This window comes from Marmota flaviventris, chromosome 1 (genome assembly GCF_047511675.1).
Source record: "Marmota flaviventris isolate mMarFla1 chromosome 1, mMarFla1.hap1, whole genome shotgun sequence".
Lineage (NCBI taxonomy): Eukaryota > Metazoa > Chordata > Mammalia > Rodentia > Sciuridae > Marmota > Marmota flaviventris.
The window spans coordinates 203389974-203411486 of NC_092498.1; the positions used below are offsets into that span (position 1 = coordinate 203389974).

General features: G+C 54.6%; 1 protein-coding gene and 1 pseudogene across 6 annotated transcripts in view; both read left to right on the forward strand.

Annotated features, from left to right (window-relative positions):
- The window catches only part of Nbeal2 (neurobeachin like 2), a 30761-nt gene extending 14797 nt beyond the window's left edge, over positions 1–15964 (forward strand). For 5 of the 6 annotated variants that reach the window (XM_027932538.2, XM_027932541.2, XM_027932540.2 and 2 more), the window contains 42 exons: positions 154–755; positions 835–967; positions 1054–1173; positions 1402–1723; positions 1914–1996; positions 2106–2198; positions 2396–2570; positions 2694–2827; positions 3173–3332; positions 3656–3758; positions 3877–4030; positions 4126–4284; positions 4450–4609; positions 4773–4858; positions 5028–5543; positions 6108–6286; positions 6379–6538; positions 6923–7060; positions 7157–7507; positions 7594–7743; positions 7873–8030; positions 8165–8289; positions 8369–8504; positions 9018–9178; positions 9265–9581; positions 9698–9793; positions 10140–10264; positions 10352–10492; positions 10638–10768; positions 10880–10989; positions 11088–11205; positions 11420–11517; positions 11593–11709; positions 13377–13466; positions 13552–13661; positions 13818–13990; positions 14108–14202; positions 14408–14512; positions 14597–14755; positions 14853–15001; positions 15312–15447; positions 15531–15964. In XM_027932538.2, coding sequence (XP_027788339.2) covers positions 154–755; positions 835–967; positions 1054–1173; positions 1402–1723; positions 1914–1996; positions 2106–2198; positions 2396–2570; positions 2694–2827; positions 3173–3332; positions 3656–3758; positions 3877–4030; positions 4126–4284; positions 4450–4609; positions 4773–4858; positions 5028–5543; positions 6108–6286; positions 6379–6538; positions 6923–7060; positions 7157–7507; positions 7594–7743; positions 7873–8030; positions 8165–8289; positions 8369–8504; positions 9018–9178; positions 9265–9581; positions 9698–9793; positions 10140–10264; positions 10352–10492; positions 10638–10768; positions 10880–10989; positions 11088–11205; positions 11420–11517; positions 11593–11709; positions 13377–13466; positions 13552–13661; positions 13818–13990; positions 14108–14202; positions 14408–14512; positions 14597–14755; positions 14853–15001; positions 15312–15447; positions 15531–15632 — 6930 coding nt within the window. In that variant the 3' untranslated portion in view covers positions 15633–15964. Of the gene's footprint in view, positions 1–153; positions 756–834; positions 968–1053; positions 1174–1401; positions 1724–1913; positions 1997–2105; positions 2199–2395; positions 2571–2693; positions 2828–3172; positions 3333–3655; positions 3759–3876; positions 4031–4125; positions 4285–4449; positions 4610–4772; positions 4859–5027; positions 5544–6107; positions 6287–6378; positions 6539–6922; positions 7061–7156; positions 7508–7593; positions 7744–7872; positions 8031–8164; positions 8290–8368; positions 8505–9017; positions 9179–9264; positions 9582–9697; positions 9794–10139; positions 10265–10351; positions 10493–10637; positions 10769–10879; positions 10998–11087; positions 11206–11419; positions 11518–11592; positions 11710–13376; positions 13467–13551; positions 13662–13817; positions 13991–14107; positions 14203–14407; positions 14513–14596; positions 14756–14852; positions 15002–15311; positions 15448–15530 lie in introns of those variants that run through there. The other variant, XM_027932543.2, reaches the window with a different exon arrangement.
- A 1701-nt stretch (positions 15965–17665) lies between these two features.
- Positions 17666–19565, forward strand: LOC114090146 (death domain-containing membrane protein NRADD-like; annotated as a pseudogene).
- The last annotated feature ends 1948 nt before the right edge of the window (positions 19566–21513 follow it).

Genomic DNA, 21513 nt, shown 5'->3' on the forward strand with positions numbered 1-21513 from the left:
TTAGTGGTCTTTGTCATCTGTGTACCCATGACTATGAGCAGGATGGTGTAGCACATGTGGCTTATTCATGCTGTAGGCAATTGAGACAGGAAGTCCCACACTTGGCAGGGTGCCACAGTTGACCAGCGACTGTCACATTCTCTCTACCCACAGGCTGTGGAGGGTGACCACACCATATGCCCCCCTTTACCAATCCGCAATGAGCAACCGTTGCTGGTGCTGATGCAATGGCTGCCATCACTGCCCACAGCTGAACTGCGGCTCTTTCTAGCTCAACGCCTCTGGTGGCTCTGTAACAGCTGTGCTGCCAGCCGTGCCACCTGTGTGCAGGCAGGCCTGGTGGGCTACCTGCTAGAGACACTCAACACAGGAATAACCCTGGAGGCCCGGTGCCAGGAGCAACTGTTGGCGCTGCTACAAGCACTGGGCCGTGTGTCAATAAGGCCCTTGGAGCTACGTCGCCTGCTACGTCCCCCATCAGAGCTGGACTCAGGGCCAGGTGGAGCTGAGGCTGGGAAGGCTCGACATGCAGGTGCCATCATTCGAGCCCTCTCAGGCATGGCCCGGCACCAGGGTCCTGCACGTGCACTGTGCTACTTTGACCTCACACCCAGCATGGCAGGCATCATGGTGCCCTCTGTACAGCGATGGCCAGGACCTGCCTTTACCTTCCATGCCTGGCTCTGTCTACACCCCTCGGATGCAGTGCCTGCCCCAGCTCCCACTCGGCCACTCCAGCGAAAGCAGCTGTACAGGTGGGTGACTACCACGGGCCAGGACCCATTGCCAAGGTGAGCTGGAAGACATGGGTGTAACCAACTTGCCTGCCCCCAGCTTTTTCACCAGCAGCGGCTCAGGATTTGAGGCCTTCTTCACGGCAGCTGGGACCCTGGTGGTGGCTGTGTGCACACGGAAGGAGTACTTGACCATGAGCTTGCCCGAAGTGTCCTTCGCCGACTCTACCTGGGTGAGTCCCCACCCTTTTCACATGGCCCAATGGGGAGGGGGATACCAAGTCCCAAATGTGGCTTGACATTTTGGCTTCTGTTCTAGCATTGTATCACCATCATCCATGTGCCTGGGCGCCGACCCTTCAGCCAGAACCTGGTCCATGTCTACAAAGATGGCCATCTGGTCAAAACAGCACCCCTTCGCTGCCCCTCCCTCAGTGAGGTGTGCCAGGCAGGGTTTGGGGAAGCCTTGGGCCCGTGAGGGAACCCAGAGTGCTGTGGATGGGGTGGAGCCTAGAGCCTTGTGTGTCCTCCACTCTGCCTCCTTCTCGGCCTCAGACTTCAGCTTCTGGGATCTGTGTAGTCTTGGGGGTCACTGTGAGAATCTGGATGTAGTTGGAGCCTCAGGCTTTGCTGTGACCTGACCAGTCCCCCAACCCTGGCCCCGCAGCCTTTCTCCTCCTGTTGTATCGGCTCTGCTGGGCACCGCACAACGACCACCACCACGGGGCTTCCCACGCCACCAGTCCATGCTGCCCTGGCTCATGCTCACCCCTCCCTCACCCGCTCCCAGTCCGTCCCAGCCTCCGTAGCGCTGGGCTGGGGGTCCGGGCTGGTGGCCCCCCTGCAGGAGGGCAGCATCAGCTCCACCCTTGCAGGCACCCAGGACACTCGATGGGGCAGCCCCACATCCCTGGAGGGTGAGCTGGGGGCTGTGGCCATCTTCCATGAAGCGCTGCAGGCAGCCACCCTGAGAGTCCTGTGTGCTCTAGGTAGGTAGCTCTTTCTGCCTGGTCCCAGCCCCTGTCCTGTTGTCCGAGTCCAAGTCCAGGGATCAGTGGGGCTAGGGCACAGAAGGTTTCTCTGGGGGTCTGTCTTCTGGTTGGGCAGGGAAGAGGCAGGCTCTGGATGTAGTTTGGCCAGAGGCCCAGTGAGGTCTGAAGACTTTCCCTTGCTCCTCAGGGCCCAATGAGCCGGCCCCCTTCAAGCCTGAGGGTGATCTACACGAGCTGGGCGCCAAGTTGCTCCTCCATTACTCACCTCAGGTATTTGGGGTGGTTGGCTCAACAGTGTTACCTTCCCTTGGTTCCTTCCCTCTGTCTGTCATCCCCTTCCTCTATCTGACCCTTGCCACCTGCTCATCTGCTCTTCCAGGCCTGTAAGAATAACATCTGTCTGGACCTGTCCCCTAGCCATGCGCTGGATGGCCGCTTGACAGGCCACAGGGTGCAGACATGGGATGTGAAGGTGCGTGTGCATGTGTGGGCAGTGTGTGCAACAAGCAGGAGTGGGGCCCAGCGTTAAAAGATGTTCTGGGGAGCAGCTCTGGGCCTTGGCAGGATTTGGGGAAACTGACTCAGGCGAGCTGGTTGGGATCCAGGCTCCCAGGCTGGATGGTGGGGTGGAGCAGGGCAGGACTCTCTCACTGCTGTCCCCTCTCCCAGGATGTGGTGAACTGTATTGGGGGCATGGGTGCCTTGCTACCCCTACTGGAGCAAGTGGCTCTGCAGCCCCAAGAGGCTGAGGCAGGTCCAGCTGAAACATATGACCTACTGGGGCCTGAACTGACCTCTGGTCACAACACTCAAGGCCTGCTTCTCCCTCTGGGCAAGTCTTCAGGTAAGCATCCTTGGGGCCTGGCTTGCAGGAGAGAATCTGGCACAATAAAGACTTGGAGCTTGAGGTCTCATGGTCACTGGTAGGTCCTTGACCCACATCTGTTTCCTCCTTGGTGGCCGGCAGAGGAGCGGATGGAGAAGAACCCAGTGGCAGCCTTTCTGCTGATGCTGAGGAACTTCTTGCAGGCCCACACTGTGAACCAGGAGAGCCTGGTGCAGTGCCAGGGGCCTGCCATCATCGGGGCCCTCCTGCGCAAGGTGAGGCCTGGTGGGGCAGGTGGGGTGTGTCTGCCTGTCTGAACAAAGGAGCTGGGTGGGGGACCAAAAGGCAGAACTTCCTGAAAGAGTGGCATTTGAGTGGAGCCCAAACGGCTGGGTGGGGTTAGGCTGAGAGGATATGGGGAAAGGGCAGCCCAGGCTGGGGCTGGACAGTGCACAGCAGGCTGGGAGCTGCACTACAGCCAGGGGACACTGGAGAGTTTTGAGCAGGGATGGTCGTGTTGATGTCCATCACGCTTGTGCTGGGAAGGGTGGAACCTCAGTGGCTGGGACAGCAGGCAGGCAAAGCTTGACATCTTAGGCCAATTCCTTCTCCCACCCCAGGTCCCCAGCTGGGCCATGGACATGAATGTGCTCATGTCTGCCCAGCTACTGATGGAGCAGGTGGCATCTGAGAACAGTGGGCCTCTCCTGTACCTGCTCTATCAGCATTTGCTCTTCAACTTTCACCCCTGGACTCTCAGTGACTTTGCTGTGCGCCTTGGTAGGTATGGGAACCTGGGTGAGTGGTCAGTGACAGGGCAGGTGGGAGATAAGAAGTTATATAACCCTTACATGTATGAAAACATCACAGTGGATTCCACCATCATGGTCATCCACCAGAATGGGGTCTGAACTAGAATAAGATATATTCCACGCTTATATAATTATATCAAAATGGATTCTACTGTCACGTATAACTAAAAAGAACCAATAAAACAAAGAAGTTATAACCATGTCTGGGTGATCTGAGGGGACATAAGTTCTGGCAGGGGCATGGCTCTGTCCTGGAGAATCTCAAAGGACCCACTGTTGACGCCCACTCAGGCCACATTCAGTACATGTCCAGCATCATCCGTGAGCACAGACAGAAATTGCGGAAGAAGTATGGGGTCCAGTTCATCCTCGACGCTCTGCGCACCCACTACAGGTGAGGCTGTTGGGACCAGGTAGACAGTAGGGGTCCCACATTGCAGCCTCTAGCTCTGGGGACAGGACAGTGTGCTACCTCAGCTCACCTACTCACTCTGACATTCCGGACCTGCCAGCCCGCAGCGGGAGCGCCCCCTTGCGGCTGATGACCTGCGCACAGTGCAAACCTCCCTCCTGGGCCTGGCGCGGGAGTTCCTGGTACGCAGCTTCTCTGCTGAGGATGTGCATGTCCTACTGAATTTTTTGGCAGCTGTGGGTGATGATGGCCAGGTAGGCTGAAGGTTGGTGAGGCTGAGGCTTTGGGTAAGGGTGGTGTGTGGACCATGTGAGAGGCCCAGACCAGAGTGAGACTTTGTACCCCCAAGGTGATAGGCGCACTGGATCTGCTGCTGGCCCTGCTTCAGGGCTCCCCAGCACAGGAGTCTTTGGCTGTCTTCCTATTGGAGCCAGGGAACCTTGAGGTGCTGCTGGCACTGCTGGTGCGACCAAGGTCACTGCCCCTGCTGCCTGACCGAGTGTGCAAGGTATACCCAACCCACCCCGAATCCTGGCTGGGGTCCTGGGAAACCTGTGCCATTGGGTAAAGCTGCCTTCACAGGCTTCTCCTGGAGCCACACACCTGCACAGTGACTTCCTCTACTATGGTAAGTCCTTTCCTATGATAACAGCCCCCAACGGTCCCCACACAGATCCTGCGCAGACTGCAGCAGAATGAGCGGTTACCTGAGAAGAGCCGCCAGCGACTGCGATTGCAGGAGAGTGGTCTGCAGGGCCTCATTGCCTGCCTGCCAGAGGGAACCATCTGCCCCCAGCTCTGCCAAGGCCTCTATAAGCTATTACTGGGGGCAGGTATGATCTGATTGGGGCTGAGAGGCGGGGCAGGTGGAGGGGGTGATGTGTACCGGGAAAACAGGGCTTGGTGGGAAGAGGGAGGGTCAGTATAGGGACCAGGACTGAGGGCAACCCCTCTTGCTGGAGTCAGTCCCTCAGGCCCCTCTGACCATCCCTCCAGATAGCCTGAACCTCTCAGATCTATTAGCTGTGGTACAGCTGTCCCTCCAAGCTGACCTCAGTGTCCGTCTGGATATCTGTCGCCAGGTGAGTAAGAGGTAAAAACTTGTGGGCAGAGGGGTGGCTTTCACCCTCTGGATCTCGTTTTACCTATCTATCATACCGGGTTTCTGGAGGCCTCACTACAAAGGCCTGGGAACAGGGGCCTAGGGGCAGATGGTCAAATGACCTAACTTTCTGTGTCCTGGCCCTGCAGCTCTTCCACCTCATCTATGGACAGCCAGATGTAGTGCGACTGCTGGCCCGACAAGCCGGGTGGCAGGATGTCCTGACCCGGCTGTATGTCCTGGAAGCTGCCACAGCTGGTGGCCCCTCTCCCTTTCCCCCAGAGCTTCCTACCTCCCCGGAGCTAGCCCTGCCACTGCCACCCACTGAGTCACCTGCTGAGCCTGGGGATGTCTTCCTGCCATCGGAGGTCCCTTGCTCTGACTCTGATGCCTTTTATCATGCTCTTTCCCCATTCTCCACGCCCTTTGACCTGGGCCTGGAACGGGCCAGTGTGGGATCGAGCAACACTGCCGGTGGTGGCAGCAGCAGTGGGACAGTTACTCCAGCCAGCCAACCTGGCACACCTTCCCCACTGGATGGGCCACGGCCCTTCCCCACTGTCCCTGGCCGCCATAGCTCCAGTCTCTCCAATGTGCTGGAGGATGGCAGCCTCCCAGAGCCCACTGTCAGTGGGGATGACACCTCTAACACCAGCAACCCTCAGGTGAGGTGGGCTCACCTCTGCTGCCTTATGGGACCCCAGGAAGGGAACCTCTAGAATAGGGATATAGTGCAGCTTCTCCACAGGCACTGCCTGTCTGATAGCAGGGCTGTAACTGCCTGGTATGATGCCCAAAGCTGCCCCTTGTAGCTCTCCTTTGCAGCTGTGTCCCAAGGTGTTCTGGATCAGGGCAAGCCAGAGTAGGGGACACCAGCCAGGTTTTGGAGGGACCCTCAGGAGAGCCAAGTGCAACACAGCTACAAGGGTGCTGACTTGTGCTTCTGGATTTGGGGCTGAGCCTCAGGTCATCTGATAGAGTTCTTCCGGAGAATTCTAAGACAGGTCTTGAAGTGTGTGAATATCTAGTGATACCTTGGCTTCCTGGCCAGAATTCAGGCAGTAGCTGGGGCCCCTACACCATTCTCCAGACCCTTGGTGCCAGGCTAGCTGCTAGCTGAGTGTTCTGCCTCCTGCCATTCCCACTAGTGGGTAGACAAGGGATGCTGAGGTGGTTGGGGGTCATCGTGAGCCCTCTCCTCTTGCCCACTTTACCCTCCTGTGCCATAGCAAGCCCCCGAAGAGGAGCTGTGTAATCTGCTCACCAACGTGCTGTTCTCAGTGACGTGGCGGGGCGTGGAGGGCAGCGACGAGGCTGCCTGGAGGGAGCGTGGTCAGGTCTTCTCAGTGCTCACTCAGCTGGGGGCCTCGGCCACGCTTGTGCGCCCACCAGATTGCATCAAGCGCAGGTGAGAGGGCAACTTGGGCTGGCAGGGGGTCTTCTGGGCCCTGGGCCAAGGGAGGCAATCAGGTAAACACCCAAATCCCTTGCCTACTCCAGCCTCCTGGAGATGATGCTGGAGTCAGCTCTGACTGACATTAAGGAAGCTCCCCCTGGGTTCCTGGTCAGCCTCACCCAGCAAGCGCTCTGGCTACTGCGCCTGCTGCAGGACTTCCTGTGTGCTGAGGGCCATGGTAATCAGGAGCTATGGAGTGAGAAGGTATGACCACTCAAAGGGGTGTCGACCTGCCGGCTTCTGGTTTGGGAGGTAGATACTACATGAGGGTATCCCTGGTGCATTGGTGTGGAAGTCTGAGCGTGGTCTTGCCTGGTGCACAAACTTTAATTTGCACTCTCCCCTTGGATTGCTGATCTTATATGGTGACATCTATCTGGCATATGTTGTGTGTGACCAGGTGTGGTGGTACATGCCTGTAATCCCAGTAACTTAGGATGCTAAGACAGGAGGATTGCAAGTTTGAGCCTTGGTAGCTTAGTAAAATAAAAAAAATTTAAAGGGACAGGGATGTAGTTAAGTGGTACAACTCACCTGGGTTCAATCCCTAATACCAATCCCACCAAAACCCCCAAACACGTGTGATAGCTCTTTGAAGGTGTGTGTAACCTGCTCGATCGCCTGGGAGCCTGGCCACACCTGGCCAACAGTGCAGCTGATCTTCGTGAGATGGCCCAGATTGGCCTTCGTCTTGTGCTTGGCTACATCCTGTTGGAGGACCCACAGGTGAGCATGGGCATGGGCAATGTGGGAAGGGTGGGTGACAGTGTGGAGAGCCCTGAGGGTAGCAGGGTGCCACCCTCACCACTGTTGTGCCTACAGCTGCATGCCCAAGCCTATGTGAAGCTGCACACCCTACTGCAGACTGCAGTGCCAGCCCGGCGTGAGGAGGCCTGCTATGTGCTCTCCAAGCTGGAGGCTGCCCTTGGCCGGGCACTGAACACCTCTTCTTCCGAGACAGCCAATGAGCCCGCATCTGCAGCCACTGCAGCCTCTGAGCGCTGCTCGTGGCTGGTGCCTCTGGTGCGCACGCTGCTGGACCGTGCCTATGAGCCACTGGGGCTGCAGTGGGGGCTACCCTCCCTGCCCCCCACCAACGGCAGCCCCACCTTCTTCGAGGACTTCCAGGCTTTTTGTGCCACTCCTGAATGGCGCCACTTCATCGACAAGCAGGTGCCTGGAGGTGGGGGACTCAGGGGTAGGAATGGGATCCAGGGCATACATCGAACACAGGTTTCTTCTCTGTGCCAATCTTGCAGGTGCAGCCCATCATGTCACAGTTTGAAATGGACACCTATGCCAAGAGCCATGACCTTATGTCAGGCTTCTGGAATGCCTGCTATGACACTCTCATGAGCAATGGGCAGCGGCGCCAGCGGGAGCGCACCCATAGTCGAAGAGCCTTCCAGGTGTGCTGCCCAGGCTTGGGGTGGGAAGTTGCCCTACGCATGTGCCCAAGGGAGAACTGACAAGACAGGGTGGGGAAAATGGGGGCAGGTGAAACAGCAGTGGTGGGACGGAGCCGTTCCCACCCACAGGATCTGGTGCTGGAGCCTGTACAGCGGAGGGCACGCCTCGAGGGACTGCGCTATGTGGCAATGCTGAAGCAACAGGCAGCCCAGCACTCCACAGCCCTGCTGCACTGGGGGGCTTTGTGGCGCCAGCTCTCCAGCCCCTGTGGGGCCTGGGCACTAAGGTGGGCTAGGCTCAGGGTGGAGGGGCAGGGCTTGGTGGGGAGGGACCATCCTGGAGCCTTTGGTGTGGGGCCTGGGAGGGATGGGGGTCTACAGCCTTCTGCTCACCCATGACCACCATGGGATACATCTGCAGGAATCCCCCACCCCCTCACTGGAAGCTGTCCAGTGCTGAGACGTATTCACGCATGCGTCTAAAGCTGGTGCCCAACCATCACTTCGACCCTCACTTGGAAGCCAGTGCCCTACGCGACAATCTGGGTGAGAGTGCGCTGCATTGGGTCCACCATCTGTTTCCCTTCCTGCCTTGCTCTGGCTGAGTATGCTTGGCCTCTTGTAGGTGAGGCCCCCCTGACACCCACCGAGGAGGCCTCACTGCCTCTGGCAGTAACCAAAGAGGCCAAAGTCGGCATCCCAACAGAAGAGCTACAGGAAGACCAGCTAGGAGAGGATGAGTTGGCTGTGCTGGAGACCCTGTGAGTGGGTGGGCTGTGAGCTGGCCCAGAGTTCCTAGAGATGTGACTGGGTGGTGAGCAAGGCATCTGCTCCAGAGTGTACATGCCTGCTATAGGACAGACTCCTCGAGTCCATGTCCCCTTCTGCTCTCCAACTTTAGTTCCTTGAAGGATGGTCCAAAATCAGGATGGGAGCTTGGGAGAGTCATCTCCCAAGCTGATTTTTAATAGCAGGGCCACCCAGAGCAGGGCTGAGAAACATGAACGAGAGTGGGATGGGGCCCTGGGAGTGGTCAGGGGCTGTGGCAGGGGAAGCAGGGAATGGGGATTGATGTCCTGGCAAGATATTTAGAAGCCCCGGTGTGTGTAATGGCGGGGGGTGGGGTGGGGGGATAAGCATAACAGTGGTCCTCTCTCCTTCTGGGAGGCACAAATATATGTACCTCATGTCTCTGCCACTTGGAGAGTGTGGCCCTTGGGCTAGTTGGGAAGGAGGAGCCAGAGCCTCCAGCTGAGGTGGGTGCTGGCCTCCAGGATGGAAGCAACAGAACTGGATGAGCAGCGAGAGAAGCTGGTGCTGTCGGCCGAGTGCCAGCTGGTCACCGTTGTGGCTGTGGTCCCAGGACTGCTGGAGGTCACCACACAGCATGTGTACTTCTATGATGGCAGTACTGAGCGTGTGGAAACCGAGGAGGGTGCGTCCTGATGGAGCAGGTTGTTGGGATGGCAGGGAATGGCCAATGCCAGACTCCTGTGCCTACGCCTGCTGTTGGTCCTGCAGGCATTGGCCATGATTTCCGGCGCCCTCTGGCCCAGCTGCGTGAGGTCCATCTGCGGCGCTTCAACTTGCGCCGTTCAGCGCTTGAACTGTTCTTCATCGATCAGTCCAACTACTTCCTCAACTTCCCGTGCAAGGTGGCTGGGACCTCAGCCTCATCACCTTGCCATCCTCCCAGGCCCCAGCCCTGCCCCATCCCACCTCATACCCAGGTTCGGAACCAAGTGTACTCGTGGCTCCTGCGTCTGCGGCCACCTACCCAAGGCTACCTAAGCAGCCGCTCCCCCCAGGAGATGCTGCGTGCCTCAGGCCTTACCCAGGTGTGAGCTCTGAGTGTGCTGCGTGATGGGGGGAAAGATGTGAGGTCAGGACCCTGAGAGTAAAGGGAGTGCCGGATAGCCCTGCAGCTCCCCTCTTGCCTTCCCCTGCTCCCTAGAAATGGGTACAGCGTGAGATATCCAACTTCGAATACTTGATGCAACTCAACACCATTGCGGGGCGCACGTACAACGACCTGTCTCAGTACCCTGTGGTGAGGGCCCTACTCTGCACTCCCCCATCCCTCAGGTCCAATAGCCCTGAGTGTAGGCACCTGCCAGTAGGCTGAGCTCTGAGCTTAGTCCTGAGTAGGTATGCCTCTGACCAAGACCTGGCCCCTGTTCCCTGCCAGCCCTCACATTCTCTAGTCCTCTCCCCATCCCACTTGGCCCCTGTTCTCCATGAAAGGAGTGTCTGTCATAGACAGTCTGCTCCCCTGTAGTCCTCCAAGTGGTACCCCAGCCTGCTGTGCTCATCTTCCTGAGGGGCAATGGCAGGGCAGGATGGGCAGACAAACCATCAGGGCCCTCATGCAGCTCCTTTCCCGGGTGGGCGGCCAGTTCCCCTGGGTCTTGCAGGACTATGTGTCCCCAACCCTGGACCTCAGCAACCCGGCCGTCTTCCGGGACCTGTCCAAACCCATCGGTGTGGTGAACCCCAAGCATGCCCAGCTCGTGAGGGAGAAGTGAGCATGTGGGCAGGGCAGGGCTCAGTGGGGTGGGAATGGGGAAGAGGAGAGTTTCTGATGAACACCCTCAACCTGTGGCCCCAGATATGAGAGCTTTGAGGACCCAGCTGGCACAATCGACAAGTTCCACTATGGCACCCACTACTCCAATGCAGCAGGCGTGATGCACTACCTCATCCGTGTGGAACCCTTCACCTCCCTGCACGTCCAGCTGCAGAGTGGCCGGTGCGCCAGGGCTGGTGGGGAGGCAGACAAAGGGAGGAGGCAGATCCTCTTGGCATCCTGGGCCTGCCTCTGTCCCCTTCTTCCCTGAGGCTACACCTCCTCTCTCCCTTCCCTCACCTCACCTTGGCCCATGCCCCTCTGCCAGCTTCGACTGCTCTGACCGGCAGTTCCACTCCGTGGCCGCAGCCTGGCAGGCACGCCTGGAGAGCCCTATGGATGTGAAGGAGCTCATCCCAGAGTTCTACTACTTTCCTGACTTCCTGGAAAATCAGAATGGTAGCACACAAGGCCCTGGCCCTGGCCCTGGGAGTGGGGTTCTGGGAATTGAGAACACAGACGAGGATGGTGAGGATGTGCAGGGATACAGCTGACCTGGTCTTCTGCCAGGCTTTGACCTCGGCTGTCTCCAGCTGACCAATGAGAAGGTGGGCGATGTGGTGCTGCCCCCATGGGCCAGCTCTCCTGAGGACTTCATCCAGCAGCACCGCCGGGCTCTGGTGAGGAGGTGACCACACATAGGCTGGTGGTGGCCGAGGTTGAGGGCCATGGTGGGATGTCAGCCATCCCTGGACTGACTGTCCATTCCCCTCACCAGGAGTCAGAGTATGTGTCTGCCCACCTACATGAATGGATCGACCTCATCTTTGGCTACAAGCAGCGGGGGCCAGCCGCTGAGGAGGCCCTCAATGTCTTCTATTACTGCACCTATGAGGGTGGGTAGCAGGTTACACACAAGTTGGGGCCGCACAGTGACAGCGGAATGAAGAGGCAGATCCTCTTGGCATCCTGTCCCCCTTCTTCCCTGAAGCTACACCTCCTACCTTCCTCCCCTCACCTCACCTTGGCCCGTGCCCCTCTGATAGTTTCGACTGTTCAAAGTAGTCCTGACTGCTCTAAGTAGTCCTGACTGCTCTGTCTCCCTCCTAGGGGCTGTAGACCTGGACCATGTGGCAGATGAGCGGGAACGGAAAGCTCTAGAGGGTATTATCAGCAACTTTGGACAGACTCCCTGTCAGTTGCTAAAGGTGAGATCAGATTGGGGGTGGGGGGACATGGTCAAAGATCCCATGCCATGGTATTAACCGGCCACTTGTCCACAGGAACCACACCCAGCCCGGCTCTCAGCTGAGGAAGCAGCTCATCGCCTTGCACGCCTGGACACTAACTCACCAAGCATCTTCCAGCACCTGGACCAGCTCAAGGCCTTCTTTGCAGAGGTAAGAAGAGGGTAGGGTCCCAGCTTCCCTTTGTGTGAAACAGATTTAACTCCAGTCCTTACCAACCTCTTGGGGCAGATAGGAATATTAAATTAATGATTTAATAGCACCTTAAAAAATGAACTGAATGTGGAAGGGGCCTGGGGGTAGGTGAGCGTGCGTTCTTCCTTCCACTCCCAGTCCCTTTCAGAATTATCTGAAAGCCTCAGGGAAGTCAGAACAGAGGGAATCTGGCCTTTGACAGCATCCTCCTATGTTGCTTCCAGACATAGGTCTGTTTCTCTTTCCATCACTGGTCTAGGGGGACATGGAGCAATGGGGTGGGAAGACCAAGGTAGAGACCAAGCTTGATGCTTTGAAATCATCTTCTGTGCCATCCCCACTTCTCACTTATGTTCTGAGATGCCTGCCTGCCAGTCCCTCATGCCTGTTTCTTGGAGGGATCTCTGCATCTATGACACCTAGTCTGTGATCCCTGGGGACTGTGCGCAAGGGAGTAGGTTGTATAGTCAACTGGCACTTGGCACCACCACCAGCCCTGTGTTATTCTTTTCTCTTTTTTGGTGGTGCTGAGGATCGAACTCAGGTCCTCACATGTCTAGGCAAGCACTCTACCACTGAGCCACAGCCTCAGCCCACTTTTTTTTTTTTTTTTGGTGGTGCTGGGGATTGAATCCAGGGCCTTATGCATGTGAGGCAAGCACTCTACCAATTGAACTATATCCCCTGCACCTGCTCCTTTTTTCTTGGAACTGGTATTGGCATTTTACCACTGAGCTATATCCCCAGCCCTTTTTATTTATTTTCCACCAAATTTTTGTATTGAAGCATTACAGTTGTATGTAATGGTGGGATCTGTTTTACATATTAGTATATGCACACAATAAAACAATATAATTTGGCCAATATCACTCCCTAGCACTTTCTCCCTTCATCTTCTCCTTCCACCCCCAGCCCCTTTCCTCTATTCTACTGACCTCCTTTTGTTTTTCGTAAGATACCCCTAACACCCCACAATCTTGCTTTTCCTTTTTCTTCTCTAGCTTGCACATATGAGAGAAAACATATAACCCTTGACCTTCTGAGTTTGGCTTATTTCACGTAACGTGATGGTTTTAAGTTCTATAATTTTCCTACAAATTACATAATTTCAGTTTTCTTTATGGCTGCATAAAACTCGATTGTGTATACATACCACAACTTCTTTATCCATTCATCTGTTGATGGACACTTAGGCTGCTTCCACAGTTTGGTTACTGTGAATTGTGATGCTGTAAACATGGGTATGCATGTATCACTGTAGTACGATGACTTTAAATCTTTAGGATAAATACTGAGGAATTGTATAACTGGATCATATGGTGTTTCCATTCCTAGTCTTTGGAGGAACTCCCATATTGATTTCCATAATGGTTGTACTAATTTATAATCCCATGATCAGTGTAAAAGTATTCCTTTTTCTCCACATCTTCTCCCGCATTTATTATGGTTTATATAGTTTTTACTTTTTATTTTAAGACAGGGCTTACTAAGTTGCTGAGGTTGACCTTGAACTTGAGATCCTCCTGTCTCAGCCTCCCTAGTTAATGGGATTACAGGTGTGCACCACTACACCTGGTTTCTTTTTTCCTTTTTTATTTTCTCTCATCCTGCATTTTTTCCTGTAGGTTGTCAGTGATGGCATTCCCCTGGTGCTAGCCCTGGTCCCCCACCGGCAGCCCCACTCCTTCATCACCCAGGGCTCCCCAGACCTGTTGGTAAGTATTTTGGGCAGGGACAATGGTCGGGGCAGGGCCTCTCTGACTTTGCCCCCAAATCACTTTTGCCTTCTCCTACCTGCAGGTGACTGTGAGTGCCAATGGGCTGTTGGGCACCCACAACTGGTTGCCTTATGACCGAAACATAAACAACTACTTCAGCTTCAGCAAAGATCCCACCATGGGCAACCCCAAGTAGGACATAAGGCTGTGGGTGGAGGTGGGCTGTACTAATGCCCTGTACCATGAGTCATCTCCCCACCCAAGTAGGATGTAGACCAGCTGCAAAGGGGCAGTCTGGCCCAAATCCCTGAGGCCTGGGCTCACCTACCCACCTCCTCATTGGGTTAGGACACAGAGACTGCTGAGTGGCCCATGGGTGCCAGGCAGTGGAGTGAATGGGCAAGCACTGGCAGTGGCTCCTGATGGAAGACTGCTCTTCAGTGGTGGCTACTGGGATGGCAGCCTTCGAGTGACTGCACTACCCCGTGGCAAGCTGCTGAACCAGCTCAGCTGCCATCTTGGTATGAGTAGCCTAGGATCTGGGGAGAATAAGAGAAGCAAGTGTGGGGTGGGTTCTGAGGCTGGCCAGGGAAAGTGTGACTACTCTGTTTTGCCTATGTTCTCCCATTCCCATGCAGATATAGTGACCTGCCTTGCACTGGACACTTGTGGCATCTACCTCATCTCAGGCTCCAGGGATACCACGTGCATGGTGTGGCGGCTCCTGCAGCAGGTAGGCCTGTGGGCAGCCCTGTGCGACTCCTGTGGTCCAGACCTACACCCATCTGCTCTTCAGGGAGTTCTAGTGAACGTCCTTCTACTACTTGAGCAAGTCAGGGTACCATGATCCTACAGCTGGCCTTGGATAAGACCTTCATTTTCCTGAGCCTCAGCCTTCTCATCCAAGGGCCAGTCCTAAACCACCTGATTCCCCACAGGGTGGCCTTTCACCAAAGCCTGTGCAGGTCCTCTACGGGCATGAGGCTGCAGTGAGCTGTGTGGCCATCAGCACAGAACTTGACATGGCTGTGTCTGGATCTGAGGTATGTGTGTACGTGTGCTCCAGGGAGGCACATCTCCTAGAGTCCAGAAACCTAAGCCTTGCACCCTAAGCTGCCTTTCTGCAGGATGGAACTGTGATCATTCATACCATACGCCGGGGCCAGTTTGTGGCAGCACTACGACCTCCAGGTGCCACATTGCCTGGACCTGTGTCTCACCTGGCACTGGGGTCTGAAGGCCAGATTGTGGTACAGAGCTCAGCATGGGAACGTCCTGGTGCCCAGGTATGAAGAAGGGGAGCCCAGCAAAGATAGTGGTGCATTTGAGACAGTAGGGAATCTGAGATGGTGGTTAGTTGTTGATATTCCCTGCTTCCTCTAGGTCACCTATTCATTGCACTTGTACTCAGTGAATGGAAGACTGCGAGCTTCACTGCCCCTGGCAGAGCAGCCTACAGCCCTGGCGGTGACAGAGGACTTTGTTTTGCTGGGCACAGCCCAATGTGCCCTACACATCCTCCACATGAACAAGTGAGCCCCACCATATGCAAATTCATGGCCCCCACCGAGATGGTCATTGGCAGATGGTTATAGGGGGTGCCCCCTGTAGACCCATGTATGGTACATGCCTGTGTGTGCTACCTGTTCTCTCATTCCTCGTGGAAAGCTCTTTCTTTGGGCCTCCCTCAGCCACACAGTTGTGGGAGCTCCCTTTATGTATAAAGGTTTCAATTTAGCTATCCTTAAAATGAGGACACAGAGAGTATATGAAATGAGACATCCACTGGCTGGGTGTAAAGCCCCTTTTGTGAATTCCTTTATATGCTTTCCCTCTCTCCAGACTGCTCCCTGCAGCGCCTCCCCTGCCCATGAAGGTGCCCATCCGCAGTATTGCTGTCACCAAAGAGCTCAGCCATGTGCTGGTGGGCCTGGAGGATGGCAAGCTGATCGTGGTGGGAGCGGGGCAGCCCTCTGAGGTGAGGATAGGGTTGAGGGGCGGGGCTCCAATGGGCGAGGAGCGGCTGCCCTGGCTCACCCACCCTGCCTTTACTTGCACCAGGTGCGCAGCAGCCAGTTTGCACGGAGGCTGTGGCGGTCTTCTCGGCGTATTTCCCAGGTGTCCTCAGGAGAAACCGAGTACAACCCTGGAGAGGCACACTGAAACCCCGCTGCTACCCAGGACTCCGCCCTGTTGCCTGCCCAGGAGGCCCCCCTTGGCTCCGCCCAGGGGAGGGAGCGGAGGGCTCCGCCGCTCAGGGACTGGCAGTGGGACTGGCTCTGGGAGACTCCGCCCTCACCCTCCCTTGCTGGCTGAGGGACCGTGCGCGCAGCGCCGGCCTTTCGCCCAGCAGCACTTTTGCACAGTCTGGGGCAGGGGCTGCGGCTCCTGACCCCCCTCACCGTTCCCCGAGAGCACAGGACCGCTTGTGGCCTTAATCCCCAAAGGCGGCCCTGCTCGTCCCTTGTCAGCAATAAACTTGGCCTAGTTTTGTAGCTTTCGTCTTTGAGTGTGCATGTGCCCCGTGTCAGCGGGCTGTGGCTCAGGTCCCTGACAGCTATCTTCCGGCCCGACCCAGCCTGGCTCTCCCCTCCCTGTTCTGACATCCGCTGACTTTCCCCAGCCGGCCGTCCCTGTCCCTTGCGTCCGCGGCACCCTTATCCTCAGTTTGCCTTTGCATGCCATTCGCCAGCTCCAGCACTTCCTGTGCCCTCCGACTGGACTGTCCCCTTGGCCTGCCCTTACTGTAGTTGTCTCTACCCCCCAGGCCAGAGCGTGGCCTCTCTGGGTACTCTCCACTGTCTTCCCGCAGCCCAGGTGCATGAATTCGGAACCTGTATGTGGGGTGGGGGACAGTTCCACTCAGGCCAGGAAGGTGGGGCTGTGTCTTAGGCAGTAGGAGGGACCCAGGATTGCTGGTCCCTTAACCTCCATCCTGAGGTGGGCCTGTGCTGGGCTGTGTGTGGTAGAATAGGTAGTGTGGGTATGGGGGTTTGTTACATTGTTTGTGAGTACCTTGTGGACTTTAAGAGGCTGGTGGGGAAGTGGGAGAGGTTCTAATCTGGAGGCCCAGGGTAGTTGGGAGGATGCCAAGCCTGTTTGCTGCTCTGCCATGTTCGCAGGCTCATCCACCAAACAGGATTCTGAAAGGGGCCCCCAAGTGGAAAATGGCAGAACCTTACACATTGGATTGCTGACTTAGCCTTGTCACCCGCACAAGGCAGGGCAGACCCTCCAATTATGCAGCGGTGGATATTGCGAACTTGGAGGACCTTTCCCCTAAGTCTCTTCAGACTTCCTCTAAACAAGATCTCTTCCCCCATTGCCCTTCCAGAAGACCTCGGGGCTTTGTTCCCTAGATCTCAGGAAGTCGGTCCCAGCAGATTCAGCCTTTTAGGGTCCAGATGGTTCCTGGGACTGAGTGGCCCTGTGCAGGTTTCAGGCCTTCTCTGGATTCCCTGATGAGAAAGGGCCACAGGGAAACTAGGCCCACACACCCTATGCTTCTGTTGAGTTCACCAAAGTATCTTTCCATCCAATCCCTGGTCAGGAAAGGGCTGGACAGTGACCCTTCAAGACAGAGTAGGCTGAACAATCACCACAGGAAGTTCTCCTGCCTTAGAACCTTAAGGTGTTAGGTTCCTGTGCCCATGCCAAGATGTCTGGGTGTGAGCCTCCTACTGGCCAGTCCCTTTGGTCTTGATCTGGCTGAGATGGGGTCAGAGGGCATGTAACATTCCCCCTCCCCCACGGTGCTGGGGATGGGAAACCAGGGCCTTGTGCATGCTAAGCAATGCTCTACACTGAGCTACATCCTCAGCCCTAGTATGTCTCCTTTATCTTCCCCTACCATCTCTGGGCTCAGACCAGAGATAGGGTGGTTTCTCATCTGTCCTTTTCTATCCTGGGCTGTACCCTTTGGCCCTCTAAAGCCAGCTCTGTCACCTCTACCCCATCTGACATAGAAAAAAATAGCCCAATCCTCTAGTGAATCAGGATGGAGTGATCCAGAAGAGGGAGACAGGCTACTCCAAGGGCCTTTCTGATATCAAATCTAGGGATTTTCCCATATACCTGCACACAACCCTCTCTGGACTCAAGAGAAGCAGCCTTCCAGAGACCTGGCCTTGGTGCTGCCCACAACACTCCAACCCCAACAACAAAGGCCCAGGGAGCACTGCCAACTGAAAAGAGCTATGCTTCACAACTCCAGGCATAGCAAAGGCAAGGCCAATATAGGTAAGCATCCCTTGACCGAAGCTTAGGCACTGGGCAGGCTGGATGGTACCCTAGCTGGGTAGGTCACACAAGCACACCATTCCTTGTCTCCTATCTGTACTGGGTTGCGGGGATCACTGGCCTCTAGGCAGAAGAGAACACCACTATTTACTTCCCTTCCAGTTCCACTTTATTTTGCAATAATCTACAAGACCTGTTGTGCAGAGGCTCCTGTGGGGACCAACATGAATCCATATGCTCTTACAGACCAGACTAGTTAAAGCAGTCAGGATACAGTTTAGTCATAGTAGGGAGACAGAGGTGGAACAACTAGAGCCAGAAAAGAGATCAAGGAAGGACTCCAGAGTAGATTTCTGTCAGAACAGCAAGAGGAGGAGTGTGAAAACTTGAGAGAGCAGTCTCAGCTGGCAAACAAAGGGAGGCTGAAGATGAGGGTGAAAAAAGGTCCTGTCAATTCAATGCCATACTATGAGTTTGGGCTCTATTTTATAATTTATACACACACACACACACACACACACACACACATATATATCTATATTTTTTTGGGGGGGTGGGTACCAGGGATTGAACTTGGCCACTCGACTACTGAACCACACCCCCAGCCCTATTTTGTATTTTATTTAGAGACAAGATCTCACTGAGTTGCTCAGCACCTCCCCTGTTGCTGAGGCTGGCTTTGAACTCAAGATTCTCTTGTCTCACTTCCCAAGTCGCTGGGATTACAGGCATGAACCACCATGCCAGGCTCTTAAAATGTATATATATTTTTAGTTGTCAATGGACCTTTATTTTATTTATTTATATGTGGTGCTGAGACTCGAACCCAGTGTCCCACACATGCTAGGCAAGAGCTCTGAGCTATGACCCCAGCCCTGGGCTCTATATTTTAAGGATTATTGTTTTCAGACCTTTTTGACATCAAGACGTAGGTGAAGCTGCCCAGGAACCCTAGCCTTGGATCCTCGCCACTGACCCTATTTTTCCTTTCCTCCACAGATAAGACCCTAAGAGGTCAGGACAGTGAAGGACTATGGGTAGGAACTGGGGGAGCCTTGGCCCCTAATACCTCCTCCTTATTCCCCGCTGAGGCTCAAGGGGCATCAGGCAGCATCATCCCTATCTACTATGCCCTTCTGGCCACTATGGTCCTCAGTCTGCTTGCCTAAGTGATCTTCAAGTGATAGGTGGTTTGGGAACTAGCCTGTGGCATCCCCTTCTATCTTGGTGAAGGAGGGAACAGGTTGGTAATCATCCCCTACTCCTCATAGCTGGCACTCATATAAGCAAAGATAGCAGCTGGCCAAAGCTCGAACTGCAGAGCTGGTGGGCTTTGACAGGGACCAGAGGCATGGCGATAACAGTATCTTCCTGGACTCTCCCAGTGGTCTGGAGTCCTGTGCCACCAATCAGGGTAAGCCCTTTCCTCACAGTCCTTTAGGCCTGTCTAATGCTGTTCCACCACCTGCCCATATGACCCTCATGACAGAACCACATCCTGACTTTGGCTGCCAGCTTTACCTTCATCTCCCTTAGCAGAGCAGGAAGAAGTGGAGTAGCTCCTGGAGGTGTGAAGCAAACCTGACAAGGGCTGGAAAGGCCTAGCAGGCTGCTGGGCTACCAGGCTAAGGCTGTGGAGATCACAGCCCAGGGCCAAGTGCCAGCCTATACTTTGCTGAGGGACTGGGCTGTCCAAGCAGGCAGCAGAGCTACCCTCAGGGTACTAGAGGATGTGCTGGCTGCCATGGGCCGTGAAGATGTGGTCCGGGTCCTGGGTCCCCCAGCTGAGGGCTGCTCTGTGGTGTGATTCACCACTTGCAGCCTGCTCCAGTGCTCCCCACCACTTCATGCCTTCACCTTCATGGGCTACCTAATGTTGCTGGCTTCCATCTGCTCTGTTCTGGGGGGATGGAGCAGCCATTCATTTCCCCTCACCCTACCTTTCAGGACAGGGACCGGGTTGTAGGGGAGCAGGCAGTGGGAAAGTGGTTGGTCCAGCCCTCTCAATCCCCACTCCGCCTTCCTTTTTGTAGCCTCAGCTGTTTTTTCTACTTTTGTATCCTTGATTAAAGACAACTTAGGAATTTTGAGCTGGTTTTGGTTCCTTGGGCCTGTGAGATAGTTGAGTGGCTATGAGGGAGAGGCCCAGTAAAGAGCTGGGGCAGCCTCTAGAATTAAGAGGACCTTCTCTAAGCAGCAACTGGGAATGGTAGACAGGCAACTCCCATAAAAGATGCATGGACTGGAATCCACACCCGGCATCTGCCTTTACTGGTTGTGTCATGTTGAATCACCTATTTTATCTTGCTAATTCTGAGCTTCCTTAGCTGAAGGCACATCTAGTAGGTCCCCACAAACCCTAAGAGTCCCAGGTTGGCACTGAAGGACCCTGAGTTTGAGATTATTTTCTTGATTTGTGCTGTAACCACCTGCAAGGGAAGGGTGAAGGCCTCCCTGACTAGACAGGAGGCAAAAGTCACAAGAGTCAGGCTGGTCCTAGGGATCTAGTTTTCAAGGATCTCAGGTCACCTCCAGAGAAGAAAAAGGCAGACAGGGCTCCATATAAGACCTGAACTCCATTCAAGAGATGGAGTTCCAAATAGGCTTCCACAGAAGCTCATGTGGCTTCTACACAAGTGGGCAGGCAGGCAGGCTCACAACTGAGGGGCAGTTCAGGACAGGCCTGCCCTCACATGCCCACCCTGCATGGAGGAGCAGGTAGGTTGGTTATTGTACCACCTGGGTGGGAGATGGGGAAACTTTAGAAGACAAGCCTTGCCTAGGAAGAGACAATGGCTAACATCCTGGCATTCACCAAAATCAGAGGGCTTCAGATCAATCCAAACTCACTGAGGAGAGTTGGGATCCAGATGTGGTCCAGTGGGACCCAAGATGGATCTTGTCCTCTTGCTGAACTGATATGGCTGGGACTGGCTGCTTTGTGAATACCAAATTAAGAGTGCTACTGCTTTTCCTCTTAAAGTTTACCAGGGCTACATAACACTCTGTCTTTCCCTTAAAAAAAAAAAAAACAAAACAAAAACAAAAGGAAGTGCAGCATGTTTTATAGTCACCTTCATTGTGAAGTGATGCCAGAGCAAAAACTGAAAAAAGATTCAGACCAGTGTGCTAGAGACATCACATCCTACTTTAGTATGGAAACAGTCACAGGGCTAAGGAGGATTGGGTCAGGAATCACTAAAATTCTGCATTGAAGCAGAGTGCAATAGCCTCAGCAATTTAGCAAAAACCTATCTCAAAAAAAAAAAAAAAAAGCTGGGGATGCAGCTCAGTGATAAAGCACCCCTGTTTTCAATCCCCAGTACAAAAACCAAAAAACCCAAACAAACAAAAATCTGAGTCTCCCGAACAAGTGCTAGATTAACTGGCATGTCTTATCCCAACCTAGGGGATTTGAGCTAGAAGGAGTGTTGGGAAAGGGGGAAATTTTTTTTTTTTTTTAAATCAAAAAAGAGGTAGGGGCTGGGGTTATGGCTCAGTGGTAGAGCGCTCGCCTATCATGTATGAGGCCCTGGGTTCGATCTTCAACACCACATATAAATAGAGGTATTTTGTGTGCGACTACAACTAAAATTATATAATTTTTTTTTTTGAAGAGTTAAAACTTAAAATTCCTTTTCAAAGAGATTTCATCAACAGTTCCCTGGCCACCAGGGAAAGCTGAAAAATATTCCTTGGAAAATCTGAAACCTCGAGAGCCTCAAGTCAAAACCATGAGTTTGACTTGGTTGTGAGTGGCAGTGCATGTGGGTGCACCCTTGTAGTGTGAACCAACCCAAGAGAG